Source organism: Cricetulus griseus, chromosome 3 (genome assembly GCF_003668045.3).
Source record: "Cricetulus griseus strain 17A/GY chromosome 3, alternate assembly CriGri-PICRH-1.0, whole genome shotgun sequence".
NCBI lineage: Eukaryota > Metazoa > Chordata > Mammalia > Rodentia > Cricetidae > Cricetulus > Cricetulus griseus.
Genome location: NC_048596.1, coordinates 275882770 through 275898419, shown reverse-complemented (window position 1 = coordinate 275898419; position 15650 = coordinate 275882770). Strand labels below are relative to the sequence as shown.

Genomic DNA, 15650 nt, shown 5'->3' with positions numbered 1-15650 from the left:
CTTACAATCCTAACAGATTTCCTCAGTCACATCTTAGAGCAAACATTTTGTCAGAGTGTGGGAGTGTGTGTGCACAGTGTTGTGTGTGTGTGTACACACATGTGTGTGCATGCGCCTGCATGTGTATACACATGTGTGTGCATGTGCAAGCGTGTGTGTGTGTGTGTGTCTGTGTGTGCATATGTGCACGTGCATGCGTATGTGTGTGTGTGTGTGCACGTGTCTGTGTGTGTGTGTGTGCCTGCATGTGTATACACGTGTGTGTGTGCATATGCGCACATGCATGTGTGTGTGTGTGTGTGTGTGTGTGTGTGTGTGTGCGCGTGTGTGCGCGTATGTATCACAATGAAGAACTGCCAGGACAAAGAAGAGGTCAGGGAGGGCCAGCGAGGTGTGAACTTCAGGGACTGGGTAAGGTGCAGCCAGGTTTGGAATCACTGGTGCTAGCAGAAGAGCAGGGATCTAAGGAGAGTCCCTGCTGAGGACTCCACAACAGAAAACCAAGCAGCGTCCTTGCGTTGGGTGGATGTGTGGAGTATGTGGCCTCCTCTATGAGCAAACCCGAGGTTGTGAGTAACACACGCAGTCCATGCGCGTGAGCAGGCCTGGCCAGGGTCACCAGCATCTAGCACAGCTTGCACAGGGTTGGCTGTCGTCGCCAGCAGGGCTCTGTTCATCCTCTCGAGAACGTGCACCGTTTCTCTGTCTCACACCTGCCTCAGCCCCACTAGCTTCTGTTCCTCTGCGGCCTCAGCTCACACCCTGCCTCGTTGAAAGCTCCTGCTGTCTGTGGGTCAGTCACATGGCCAGCTCTGTCCCAGGGCACTTCCAGCACTTTGTGGTCTTCATTTGGTTGCTTGTAACTTTCATGCAAGGGCTGTTTTTAATTTAGATTTGTATTCCCAGTGCCTGGCACACCATGGCAACTAAAATGTACTTGCAGAATTAGTGGGTGTGGCACCTAAGTTTCCCAAACAGTACTGAAATTGTTTTCTTGAAATGAAGCTCTATCCCTAGGCAAGCCTCTGAATCCAACAAAAGACCGGTTTCAAAAAAAAAAAAAAAAAATCAGCAAGCATGGTAATCTGTTACTTCTGGAATTTCAGAGATGTGTCACTGTACTGAGCCCCTCACAATGTCAGCAGCTGCAAATCAAGTAAACTAAAATCCAGGTAGGACATTAAAGTATCCACAGAGGCCCTGTCACACTGCCTGATACAGAGGCAGTGTCCTAGGCCCAGGGACCTGCATCAGAGTGTGAGCCATCAGAACTCTGCCCATCATCCCCATGCTCTGAGCTTCTGCCCTCTGCTTGGGCCGTGCATCCAAGGGCTTCACAGAGTGAAGCTACAGGAGTGAATCCAACACAGGCATTTGTCAGCTTTATTCAGAGAGGCACTGGGAGAGCCAAACCAAGATAGATAAGTATACATGCTGAGGTTCCCTGAAAGCTCCAGACCATTACAATGTTGGCCAATTCTTGTCCTTTGCTGTCTTAAGTGGCTTACCCAGAATCCCTTGTTCTTTGCAAAAAAAATCAGCTAGCTTGCTGTTTGAAAAAAAAAAAATCCAATAAATAAAGTAGAAGTATTGAAGGAGCTCTCTGCTCACCAGCTTTGTGGCAGCTTGGACTTACTGATATGGTGAAGGTGAATCAAACAATTAATTGTAATTTTCATTGTATAATGAGCACCGGACTCGAGTTTCTCCCCTAGCATTCCACATCCGTCAGTTGGTTTCAGTTATAATGGATGAGAACTCAGCCAAGCATCTTAAACCTTAGCATACACATCCATCATGCAAGTGAGAAGCACGGAGAGCAGACGCACGAGCACAGGTACAGCATGAGTCCTGTGTTAGCTACAGCATCCTACGTGTGCCTTGCGTGCCCCGTAGTAGCACTCTGTGTTTTCATCTGTCTCAGCTCACAGAATCCTCACACCATCACGTAGTGAGGCTTTTCTGTCGGCACCAGGGGAAACGGTCCCCACAGCCACTTGGAGACTGAATCGGAAGCTTCAGAACCCGTCTTACGCCCCCTGTCTTCATCTCCAGCACTTCCCCACTCCAGCCACTAGGACATGCCCCTCCTCCTTCTCTCTGTCCCTGAGACAGGCGGTGCCTCCCTCCTTTTTCTAAAGAGAAGCCCCCTAAGGACACAGCTGCCTGTCCTTATCTAGGACGGCTTTGGCCCCAACAGAGTTCACAGTCCTGGGACTGGGGTCAAAGCTGGTATTGCCACACATAGACCTTACTCTGCTTCTCATCCCAAGCACATCCAGTTTTTAATGATTCTTCATCAGACCATCTCAGCCAATATCCATCACTGTCGTCACCGTGGCCAAGGTGACAGTGTGATGCACTGTAGGGGTCTCCCACCGTCACTTCCCCATTGCTTCTGTTACTGCTGTTTACAGTCTTGTGTTTCAGTGTGAGCACACATCACCCCTGCAGCTCTCTGGCTCCCTCCTTCCAGTGGTCTTAAACTTACCCTCTCCTAGTCACTGTGTCTCCTAGAAACCTGTGCTACTCATCTGTCACAATCAAAGCTTGCACACCGTACTGACTTCCACCTCCAGGGCTTCCATCTCTCTTAAGTCCCCAACCCCACCAACAGTGTCTTCCTCAGGAACCCAGAGTCACTGTGCAGTTATCCCTCCAACCCCACCAACAGTGTCTTCCTCAGGAACCCAGAGTCACTGTGCAGTTATCCTTTCCCTTTTCTCTCCCTCTAAATTCTCCTTTTCACTTACAACAGCTTCAGTTGCAGAGCCATCATTAAAACCATTCCTTTATGTATTACTCAACTCCTTGGCTCCTCTGGGTTTTCTGTTTAGAAAATCCCAAGTTTCTGCCTACTCTCTAGGCACCCAAGAAGGAGAATGCAGAAAAAAAAAATCACATTAACTGACCTCATCTTAAATTTATACCATAACCCTCAATGAGCTCTTCTGTGGTATTTGTTTTGTTTTAGTTCTTTGTTTCAATAGAGCCTTATTTTTAGCTGTTCTCTAACTCCCTATGCAGCCCCAGGCTAGGAGTAAACTCTCCTAACACCTCCGTGCACTCCCCAAGTGCTACTGATCCATTCATTCCAATATTCTACCCAAAACTGTATCTGACCTCTCTTCAAATCCACCACCTTCCTTATTAGTCTCAGCCAATTGCTTTTGTGTATATTTAACTCAGAAAAGGAGAAAGGAGGGAGAGAGGAAGAAAGGAAGGAAGGAAGGAAGGAAGGAAGGAAGGAAGGAAGGAAGTTACTTTGCTGTTGAAGTGACAAACACCTTAAAGGAGAAAGGTTCAGTGTGGCTTACAGTTTCAGTGGGACAACACGGGTGGTGGCTGAGGACACTGCAGCAGAAAGGAAAGGCATGCTGGTAGGAGCAGGATATGCACGGTGCATCCATATTCAGGAAGTGAATGTGGACAGGACCTGGGGTTGGGCTACAATGCCTCAAGGCCCCACCCTGGCGTCTGTCCTCCAGTGAGCTCTGTCACCTAAGGTGCCTCCCCGACCCCCACCCCTCCACACTCCACAAACAGCACCACTAACTGGGGACCAAGTACTCACACAAACCAGAGGGGGGAATTTCACATTCAAAGCACAACAAGGAGGGATGGGGGGAGGGAGGAAAAGAAATGATTCTCTGGACCCCACTTCTCACGGCTGCCATTTATCCACTTCTCTTCTCTCCTTCACAACCCAACTCTAAAGAGCCATCTGTCCACTGACTGCAGTGCCTTTCTTTCTCAACACTCTGTAGCCACATGCCTCATGGTCCCCAGAGTTGTTCCATCAGGTGGCTCATGACCCCCAAGTCACTAACTTCCGTAATGAAATCTCAATCCTCTTATTTGGGGATATGAGACGGCGGGGGGGGGGGGGAGAGCTGTGACAAACGCTCCTTCCAGGCAGACAGCATGCCCATCTCTGCTAACTGAGCTCCCTTTTCTGCTCTAGTGGAAGCTTTCAGTAAATATTCCCTCCCCGTAACTAGGTCCCCGAGGGAAGGATGTGGGAGTGATTTGAAGTCCACACTCTTTTGAAATTTAATTTCTAAGATTTCCATTGAGGGATGAGTGTCAATTATCCTGAAAGGAGTGGGTGTCTCCCCAGCATCGCCCTGAGAAGGCCACTTCACTTTTGCCCATCTGGTAATGAGCCTCTCTTGTTCTCCCTCCTGATTTTTATCTGTCAATCACTTTGACAAAACTGACAAGTTGGAACTCTTCAACAAAATCAAGAAAACTAATAACTTGCTAAACTGTTTTATGAAAACAATAACCTCAGCACCCAAAGTTCACTGTGTCAATACGCTTTGCTGAGTGGTTTCCCTTTGCTGTCTGTGTTGGGACCAAAAGTTCATCTATCGATTTAGCCCAGTATCACTAAAAAAAAAAAATCCCAACATAGTTTCCTAAACATATGAATAAGTTTACTATTAAGTTTACATAAAAGAGGAAAGAATTTTTTCAAACACCAAAGCAGCATTTAAAGCGTGACAAAGCTGAGGAGTATGGGGTGCCAAGTCTTGGCATTTAATGTAAAGTTACAGAAATAAAGACAGAGCATCCATGAAAAGACAGACCATGTAAAATGGTCTGCTTACTCCAGAAGTAAATTACTAAATCCAACATGCACTGTACCATATCTTCAGCCTCCCAGTCTTAGTTTTCACTCATTAGAGTAAAAACTTGAGGTCACACAAAAACTTGCACACTGACATTTATGGCAGCTTTGTTCTTATTTGCCAAAGGCTACGAACAACCAATGGCTTCAGTGAGTGAGTGCATAGGCAAACTGCGGTCCTGTCAGAAAGAGGCTTCAAAACAGACAGAAGTGAATTGTTAATGCACGTGACAACCTAGATAGCCTGCAAAGAGATTATGCTGAGGGAAGCAGTCTGATCTCGAAGGGTTTCCATTTATATGCTGTTCTACAAAACTCTAGGGCCTCCTTCTTGTCTGGCGCAGACACAGTTCATGGTCCAAAGAACACAGCCACATAAAGCCATCCACAGCATGAGGGAGGGGTGGCTCACCAGCATCCACCAGTCACCACAAGGTATAAACACCTTCCTCATCACTTTTTAAAGAGCAGAATCAAGTGTTCCCTAACAGGAGATGAAGAAAACAGGTCCAGGCCCACGTGGCAGCTCACTAAGATTACAGCAAGGTCCACATTTGGATAGCCCACCTTCTGGTTTTATGGATGTCAGAGGCTTTGACAAGACTTTAAAGAACTTCATCTGCCCTGTGGCACCAAGGGACACTGTCTTTGTTTCTTATCCTATTGCAGTGATAAAGTAACATGACAAAAGAAACTTAATAGAGAAAGGGTTGTTTGCTTTTTATTTAAATTTTTCATTTACATACCAACCCCAATTTCCCCTTCCCCTTCTCCTGTCTCCCCACTCCTCATCCCACCCCCATCCACTCCTCAGAGGGTTTGTTACAGCTCACAGGTCATCATGGTAGAGATGTCAAAGTACTGAGAGCCATGACACTAGATTAAAGAGATGGCCTAGGACTGGACACTTCTTTGGGACATTCTAAAATAAAATATAATGAAAATAAATCAACGACAAATGCAAAAAGTAGTTATTTGGTCATAAACAGTACAGGGTGGTTAGGCAGGCTAGACACCAAGTGAAATGTGTGTGGAGGGGATGGAAGAGGCTGTCACCCCAGGTCAGGGAGAGGAGGACTGAGAGCCACTACTGACCAGAGGAGCCACAGTCAGGCCCGTGCTGTGAAGGTGTTATTAAATGGGACAATAAGACATGCAAGAGGACAACTAGAGACAATGGATGTGGACAACTCTGTTCAGGGTTTTGCTGTCACATAATACAGGAAATTGGAACAGTAATGGGAGTCAGGAGAGATTTGTTTTCAAGACAAAAATAGAGGCATGTGTGTATGCTGAGCCCGTAGGAGGCGGGGAAGCTGGCAACACAAGGGAGGAAGACTGCAGGCATGTCCTTGAGCAGCTAGCATGAGTGGAGGAGCTTGACCAGGAAGGAGCAGAGGCGACTGGTCCAGGGTAAGAAAGAAACAGGCTTTCTTCGTGAAAAGGCGCCTGGGACAGTCTCTGTGCTGTTGTGACCCTGGAGAGCCTTTCTTCCAACAGCAAGCGAGGTCCTCTGGGACCTGAGGGGGAGAAGAAGGCATGACTTCACAGAGCAGACCCTGCAGCTCCCTGAGGCTCAGGGTCTCAGCTGGAGATGGTGACAGTCCCCCCATCACAGGTTTCTGTGAGGACTCAGATGATTCCCAGTGCTGCCCATTGGCACTGGGAAACCTCAGCATCCAGAAGCGTGACCTTCGGATGACTCGGACTCTGTGCAGGGTTCACTTGGCATTCGTTGCTCTCCTATGGAACTGAGGGTGGGTCCCCAGCTTCATTTACCTTCCAGTATTCAGAAGCAATAGTTACACTTCTCACTGGTAACTTCACTACCTGGGATGCAGTAGATCCTTGAGGATGGATGGATGGATGGATGGATGGATGGATGGATGGATGGATGGATGGATGGACGGATGGACGGATGGGTGGTGAGTGGGTGAATTCTAGGGACAGAGGAAGACTAAATGCAGCTTCTGTGTCACCACTTGGCCTAGTCCTAGTTGCCCAAGTCCACAGCATTCTCCATGGACCCTGCATGCCAATCTGCCCAAGCTTGGCAGCAGTCATGTCAGGAGCAGTCAAGTCTCCACCGAGTTTCTGAAACTCCCTTTTGCTATCTGAATTATGGATTAAAAATGGAGCATGGCCATTCTTGTCTGAGAATAGTTTCTTGGTCCTTTGCCTTTCCCCAGCAAACAAGCACTCAGTGGCCTCTTTGTCTAATGTAAAGCAACATTCTGATGCAGTCCCCAAGCAGGAGCTGGAATCACCAACTTAGGACAGTGCCTGCACTGCTGCTCGGCCAGGCCACTGCCTGTTTGCTGAGGAATCCAGGCTTCTGGAGGGCAAAGCCGTCCTATTTGCCAGCTGCAGGTTGTGGGTCTGTGGGCTGTTGATAGTGATTAACAGACATGTGTGTGATTTCAACTAAGAACCCAAAAGGGAAACTCAGGGTGGGTGGGCATCTGTGGGGGAAGGCGGTGTGCAAGTGACATGGAAAGCCCTTCTTCCCCACATTTGCAGCGAGTCTGGAACTTGAACTCTTAGTAAGAGAGACAAGTTGGGGTATCACCAGGACAGAAAGTAAACTCCCGAAGATACTCAGAAAGATATTCCAGGAGAGATCCAGGAGCAATTCATTGAGAAAGGAGAGATGCTGGTGAAAGGGTCAAGGCAGGCAGGGAGCATAGGAGCCATTTGTTAGACAAACGTGTGTGGGGGAAAAGCACCGTGTTAGGTGTGAATTACAGTTCATTTTCTAATTGATGAGTCAGTTTTCCAGAACATGAAAAAGCACACCTGTATACATTCTGTTTTCCTCCCAGTTCAGCCTCCCAGCTGTAGCTTCCAGTAAAGCTTTGTGCAAGGGCCACAGTGCAGACAGGAGAAACATTTCCCTGCAGTCTTAGGACTCAGCTTTGGGCACAAGGACCTGCTACCTTGAAAGAGCCTGGGGGTGGGGACGGGAACACGGCAGATATACATGTCACTTAGGGGCAAACTTAGAAGACAGACTCTTGGGCCCAAGTCCTGGGTATTCTAGCTCAGGACTCTGTTACTTCAGCATGTACCCGAGGTAACTGATGCAAATGGCCTGTAGCTCACTAACTCAGCAAATGCCAGCTTAGAGGACACAGGCCCAGTTGAGCGCCTTGCATTTGGGATCCAGCACAGGCTTCTGGCTCTAAGGTCCTCCCCAGGTTCACTGTTGGGGGCCAACGCTGAGCCTCCTTGCTATCCTGTGGGGCTCAGTGTGACGCACCCTGATTTCTCTTTATTCTGTTAGAACGATTACAGGAAGTTATCTATGCAATGCAAGGATTTTGTGGTGGGCGTGCTGGACCTGTGCCGAGACACAGAAGAGGTGGAAGCCATTTTAAATGGGGATGTGAACTTCCAAGTCTGGTCCGACCACCACCGTCCAAGTCTGAGCCGGATCAAACTCGCCATTAAATACGAAGTCAAGAAGGTAAGCTTCCTCACCTTCCCTGGCCTTCTTGCCTGGCTTTGCAGGGCCACTGGCCTGGCTTCATGCTCATGTATACTCATTTTCCCACAAAGTGACTGTGATGACACCCAGATTCTGCCGACACAGGGAACAGCCAATTTTTCGGAACTACTCAGATCTCACCACCCCTTCCTACCTGGGCTCCCATCCGGCTGATAGAGACAGAGAGGAATCACAACCAGCCCATGAGCAGGCCTTGAGCCTGGAGGACAGAGTCATGGTCTCCAAACAGAACACACTCACAGGACAGCTCCCGCAGGCTGGCAAGGCAATCCTAGGCCTTGCTGAGAAGCATGTCCCCAGCTTTGTCTCTGCGTCTAGGAATAGCTGTAGAGAGGCAGCTTGGAGAAAAGGGCAGGGGGAGCCATGGGCCTCTGGGGCTTAGAGGCAGCTCACTCCAGAGTCTCAGGCTCTTCATAGAAAGCTAGAGTAGACGCCAGAGGGAAACTCATCCACTGCTCAATACACACCAAGGTGTCTTCAGTGTCCAGGTTGCTCAGTATCCCACATGTCCCCAGTCAGAGGTGCAATGAAAGACACTGTCTCAAAATAAGGAATTGTTTTAACTAAATGCTATTTAAATGCCCCAATTTGGGTTCTGGGCATTTGTCCTCTACCTTAATTATTCAAATGGGGGCAGGCAGGGGGCATAAACCAGCCACCAACAGGGGGCATAAACCTGTAAGACTCATGTAGGGAGGGCTTCCGTATTTCATAAGGTTTTCTGCTCTTTTGCTTCAATAATAATCATATAAATTCTGAAGAAAATGTATTTCCCCAAGGCTCTGAGTCCCAAAATCAAAGTTTTGCCAAGAGCTGGGGGAAGTCAGACTTAGAGTTCAAATCTATTTTCTTAGCTTATGAATGCATTTTTAACCTAACCCTAGAGCTTCCCGGGGTTTTTGTTTGTTTGTTTGTTTGTTTTTGTTTTGCTTTGTGTTTAACCAGCACACCAAGTCTCATTCTGGAACTGCTGAGACTTCCCTCACCCTTGGGTTCAAACAAGCCCTGCTGTGGGGGCTGTGTGACATTGGTGAAGATGAGCTTGGGGTTCCTCCAAGCCTCCACACACCTGTCTTCACCAGCCACAGTGACCTCCTGCCCTCCACAGGGTACGATGATGGGGGTTTGAAACAGCCAGGGAACCGGAGACACTGGGGCCCTGCAGTTTATAGTCACAGTATTTGACTATTACAAGCAATCACAACAGTGCATGCCTTGTAGACATCATTATTTCTCCCCTGGAATATAAATTCAGATCCTCTAGCAAAACTGTCATTGAGAGTAGAGTCACCCAGTAAGCTGGCATATCTGGCCACTTCCTCACAGCTACATCCCTCTCTGTCATTGCCAGCTAATGGTACAAATGATCTGATAATGGATGAGATAGAAAACCAAGCCCTCCATGGTCATGGTGGCCAGGGTCAGAATAAAAAGGTTTCATGAGGGAAATTATTTGCCCTAATGGAATTTTCCAATTAAGGGACTTATAAAGGCTTTTGGAAATATCCACCATGAATGTCAAGTATCTGCTCCCTCTGTAGGTGGGAAGATGATAAAGGCCCTGTGTGGAACACCAACCTTGCTGATTTCAAAGACCTTCAGGCCATGCATGCCATCATGCAAACGCAGACAGCCCTGCAGCTTTTCTTGACATTTGTTCTATTGTGAATTACTAATGAAAATGCCTAATATTAGAAAGGCTTATGAATCATCTGATGGACTTCCAGCTTTAAATTAGGAAATGGAACATACTTTCATAACTACAGTCCTATCCTGGACATTTGAGTTACAAATGACAAATATCAAGGCCAGTGCACAAGTATGTTGCCTTTTGTACCTGAGATGGATGGATGGGCGAATAGATGACAGACAGACAGACAGACAGACAGACAGACAGACAGACAGACAGACAATAATGCCTAAGGTCCTGCCCATGTGCTAAGATCAGTCCTTTAGTTCAGAGATCAAGTCAGACTACTTATTCTTGGCATTTTCACAGGCATCTAATCAGGTGTGGTCATTAAAAAAGAGAGACAGAAAAAAGATTTCCTGTTCAAATGCATTTAGAAACCTTGAGTTAAGCACCATCAGACAGATGTCTTTGCTTCAAGACACCATGGGGCCGTTAATATGTGTCACTACTCTCACGGAAAATACAGCACACCGCCTTACACAACCCCAGAGCTCTGTCTCATAGTGGAACATTGTCTGTGCGTCATTCTGAGTGAGGGGAACACAAGCTTAGCCTCTCTGTCTAGGAAGTGCTTGCAGGTGAGTGGCGTGGAACCACCGTCACACACACGGGTGGCACATCTCATCTGAACAGTTGCCTCTTTGCAGGGCTTAACCCTAATGTCCAGCCCAGTGTCCACTGCCAGTAGATGAAGACAAGGGAGCCCCTGGTGAAGAGGACAACCCTAAGCTAGTGTCAGGAGACACAGTCCAAGCCTGACTCATATACTGTAGCCTTGTGGTCTCAGCCAAGGCACTGAAGCAACGCCAAGTTACATCTGCAAAAGTGGACGCCTGGGCTTTTTATTCATAGAGTTTTTGCAAATTTAATCTGAAAATGATGCAATACCCTATAGGTCAAAGGGGGAGCACCACTACTGCTATTCAGTTATGACTATCTTTGAAGACTTTAGATGTCCTACTGTCCCCTGAGACATTCTCTATGTCCTGTGTTATCTCCCCCAAGAACGCTAAAAATGGTCCCATGGCAGGGACATCATCTAGCATAAAATTCCTCTTGGCATGGCCAAATGTCTTGTGGAACTGCAACTATCCCCCATGACTTCTGCTTAGGAGGGTAACTCAAGCCAGGAATGATGGCCAACACCTTTAATCCTAGAACTTGGGAGGCAGAAACAGGTGAATCTCTGAGAGTTTGAAGCCAGCCTAGTCTAAAGAGTGAGCTCCAGGACAGCTACATGATGAGACCCTGTCTCATAAACAAAACAGGGTGACTCAACCTCCAGAATGCAACCCTTGAGAGACTGTGTTGGAGATGTGGCTAAGAGTGAGCCCAGTGAAGTCAATTCTGGGTCTCGCCGTTTATGAACGGAGTGACTTGAGCAGACACTTAGACTCTGTTTCCTTCTCTCAGCACTAAGGGTAGGGTAATAAGGCCAACTTCACAGGCTCTAATGAGACTCAAGTGGAATAAAATATGTGTACCTTAAATATGGCCGGACCTCAGCCACCTGTGGGTCTAAAGGAGGTGGTGTGAATATGCTCACTGGTGAGCATTATCACCAAGGAAGTGTGTTGAGGGCTCACTTGAGATCATCTCTGTTACCCACCCCAGAAAGCAACTTCACCTTATGAGAAATCAGAGATAAGGGCCTATCCCTCATGCTGCCTCATACCAAAGCTCCAAGTGATTATGCCTGTACCCTACAGCTACTCAAAACCACCCCCATCTTTGGCTTGTAGCTGCTCAAAATGCTTCATCATCTTCTCGGGCCATAAGCCAGCTGAATAAGCCAGCTTGCTGTCTAATTCTCTCAAATCCCCCCTTCTCAAAGGCCTTCTTCTTCCACAATCTACCAACTCTAACTAAACTCAGGTCATTTCTAGGCACACCCTCTTGGAAGAGTCAACTACCCTAGATGTCAGTTTCAGCTCAACTGAGCCTAAGTTTCACCCATAAAGCAAACCCAGTACAGGGTATGTGGTGACTGCTTGGTGATGTCACAGAGACCCGGAACCTGCCCTTAGTAGAGTATACAACTTCTCTAATGGAGAACACAGTCTCACTCCTCTTTGTTGCTTCATGGTCTGTGAACTTAAAGGGGTGATGTCTGAAGTGTTTCACCAGGGTCACTACACAAATTGTGGTTCAAGGGAGCCAGATGACTTCCTAAGGTGATGACAGCAGAATCTGCAGCACCATGCCTGTGGTACCCTGGTTTTACAAGTATAGAAAATGCAAGAATCAGGGGTCATGAGGGTTTGTTCAGTGGTCCCCAAAAGCATTTGCATGAAGCTGTGAAAAGGACTGATTTGCAACAGAGGCCCTGCAATGTTGAGATGCCAGGGTCTTGGGACATTTCCCTGGACAGTTGCTTTTCAGCAGGAAACTTGCTCAATGACATTTTCAGTTTAGGCTTTTTTCCTCTCAAATAATCTTGGATTTTTCTCAAGATGAAGCTTTCAGTCTTACCCTCAGGGCACCTTCCCTATTGTTCCAGTGCATAGCAGGGAGGTTTCTCTTATGGATGCTATGCTATCATCAATAATTACAGCTACCCATCCTGTCTGTAACTCTCTCCTTTCCCTTCCAGTTCTCACTTTCTTCAAATATTTTTTCTCCATTTACTGTTCATTTGCTCGCTCTCGCTCTCGCCTCTCTCTCTCGCTCTCTCTCTCTCTCTCTCTCTCTCTCTCTCTCTCTCTCTCTCTCTCTCTCTCTTTCTCTCTCTCTCCACCACACACTTGAATAAAAGTGGTGAGAAGTAGCCCTTGCCTAGGCCACAAACTCGTATCTTGAGATTTCTTCTGCCAAACAATGTAGCCCATAATTATAAATTGAGCTTCATTTGAGCTATCAGATCACAGGCAGAATATAGCCAAGTTCTTTGCCAGAAAAAAAAAATGGTTTTATCCCCTTTCCTGACAGAGTCCACATTACCCTATGAAAGCTCATGAGATGGGTCTCCCCTGATCATTTGATCATTCTGTTCTCTAAACTCACATAAGAATGGTCCCTTAAACTCAGCTCATAGCTTTTTAGGACTTTCCTAAGTTACACACTCAAATTAATCCTGGAAACCAGCTCAAAGGCCTACAGACCACATGATCATCCTTAATCCATCAACAACCCCACTCCTGGCACCAATTTTCTGTGTTAGTTTCTTTCTCATTTTAGGACAAAAATACCTAACAAAAGCAACTTAAGCCTGGCAGTGGTGGTTCACGCCTTTAACCCCAGCATTCGGGAAGCAGAGGCAGGTAGATCTCTGTGAGTTCCAGGCCAGCCTGGTCTACAGCCTCCAAAAGCTACACAGAGAAACCCTATCTCAAACACACACACACACACACACACACACACACACACACACACACACACACACACACACGCACAACTTAAGGGAGAGAGAGTTGATTTTAGCTCACAGTTTGAGTCTTCAGTCCATTACAGGCAAGTCAGAGAAGCAGGGGAGTGAGACAGACAGTCACTCTGCAACCACAGTCGGGAGACAGAGAGGGATGCTGGTACTTGCAGTGTGCTTTCAGTCCAGGGCCCAGCCAATGGGATGGTTACAGCACACTCTTGGGGTGTTCCCTCCTCCTTCCTGGTCCCCCTCAATTAGCACAGCCTAGGAACGCCCTGGCAGACACACCCAGAAGCTTGTTTCCTAATGATTCTATGCTCTGCTGGTTTGACAGTCCATGCTAACCACCACACACCAAGCCAGCCACCTCTATAACTGTTTCCCTGAGGCTGCCCTCATTTTGAGATTCTTTTATAAGCACAGGGACAGAAACCTGTAAAACTGTGTCCAGGACTAGCGGAATTCTTTCCTCAGAGAATGCTGAGGGGAGAATGGCTCGGTGGAAGAGTATTTAGCTCCAAGGAAGACTGTCCATTGGTGGTGGGGTGGAGAGCACTTCCACACATATCATTCCACCTAAACTCAGGCCAGATGGACACCTTGTGCTCATTTGTAGACACGGCATAAATGGGTCCATTTTTAAGCTGCTGGAAGGAACAGAACTCGATGGACAGCAGCGCTGCACTGTAGCTAGCATGACTGCACACGGCTTGTTTACCAGGTTCATGGATACAGACAGACAGACCACCTCGCTTGCTAGCCTTCAGGGTACATGGATACAGACACACCACCTCGCTTGCTAGCCTGGGGGTTTCTCAGGTGCATCGATCACATGCTTCTCTAACCTTCGAGAGCCTCACGAGAAAAGAAAAAGTGAGGCCCAGCAGCAGCCACAAGCAGCTAGCATTGTCTCCCTAGTGCAGCCTCCATGGACAGGACACCGGGAAGAGGGCAAATGACCTCTGTTGAGTCCCATTTCATTTCCTCTGTCTGCACAAAGCACAGGCAAGGCCAGTTGACAAAGGGGACCTGGGGACATCAGGCCTTTCCAGAGGACACTGAAGGGCCAGTCAGACAGGCACAGCTCGGCAGACATTCTCCCACTGTGCTTCCCTGTGCTTCCCTGAAGCACGTTGTTCTGGCAGATGCTCAGAGTTAGGATGCAAGCAAGCAGCCTGGCTGGTCAGGCACTACCCCAGACTGTGCCACATGACGCTGGCTGCCAGAGCATCAATCAGCTGCCTCTCTGGGGATTCCTTTCCTCACTTCTGCAACTCTAGCCTGGCCACGTGGCACAAAAGTGACGAGTGTCCATTCATCACCTGGCTGACAACTGCTGTCTTTTACTCAGGGAAGTGTGGGTTCCCCAAGCTGGAAATGCTAATGAAGGAAGGAATAATCAGAATAAATATATGTGAATCACGATCCCTTGTCTGCCTGGAAAACCTCCTAAGAAAAGCAGCAGGGAAGTGCCAGGCACAAGCCTGCCTCCCTGTGCTGAAGTTCTCAAGGCCCTGGCTCTGTAGATATGTGACTTCATATGTGTAACTTCTTCTTAGGACCAGGGTTTTCCCATCTATATATGAGAACATATAACCTAAGAAACAACCTTCCATCTTAATTAGCACACACAATCTAAGAAAATGGTATGTACATATAGATTAGCCAGTGGATGATATCATGTTGGTTTTATATGCAGAACTATCCAACTAGATACACACCTCTCAGTTCAGTACCACTACCAATAATATTTTGAGCCAGATCATTTTTTTTTATTTTGCTGTGAGGACTGGCCAGGGTAGCAGTCCAACCTCCAGCCAGCACCAACCAAAATACATCTGACCACTTTCAGTCTCCTCCTGAGAACAAAGGAGACAAAAAAAAAAAAAAAAAAAAAAAAAAAAACCTCTGGGGGAAAATTCTGGACTTGTTTCCAGACTCTGGACCACACAAAGCCCTTGATTCTAAGCTTCCAGGATAGGAACCATAGTTACCCAAGGACTTTATACATCTGCTCGCTAACACAGCCGCCTGGGAGCTGGCCTCAGGGGGAGCACATCAGTTAGCATTGCTAAAGCTCTCAAGAGACTCAGTTTTGGAGCATGAATTCACACATCCTGCATGTCTTGTGCTGAGACAGACAGAGTTCAGTGGGAAGACAGAGCCCTTGCTGCTCCTCCAATAACTGTAATTAGCACTTGTGATTAAAAATGCATCTAGCAGAATTCAGATGAGGTTCAAGGCTGGTCCCAGAGTACAGACTCAACACCTCCAATAGTCTACTACCGACTGTGTCCCTTTGGGTTTGGAAATCTAGGGAAAACATCTTGCTATCCAGGGAATCCCTGGCAGTCTCTTAGGTGAATCCCAGTGGGCCCTGCAGTCAGAGAGACACAGTGGGGACTTGGCCTGAGGGTTTCAGATCATGAAAGAAATCACTGAATGCTTAGAG

The 15650-nt window shown here is 47.4% G+C and overlaps 1 protein-coding gene across 1 annotated transcript in view; it reads left to right on the top strand.

Moving 5' to 3' along the window:
• The window catches only part of Trpc7 (transient receptor potential cation channel subfamily C member 7), a 156662-nt gene that overhangs the window by 51627 nt on the left and 89385 nt on the right, over positions 1–15650 (top strand). The window contains exon 6 of the mRNA XM_027409603.2: positions 7917–8099. Coding sequence (XP_027265404.1) covers positions 7917–8099 — 183 coding nt within the window. The remainder of the gene's footprint in view (positions 1–7916; positions 8100–15650) is intronic.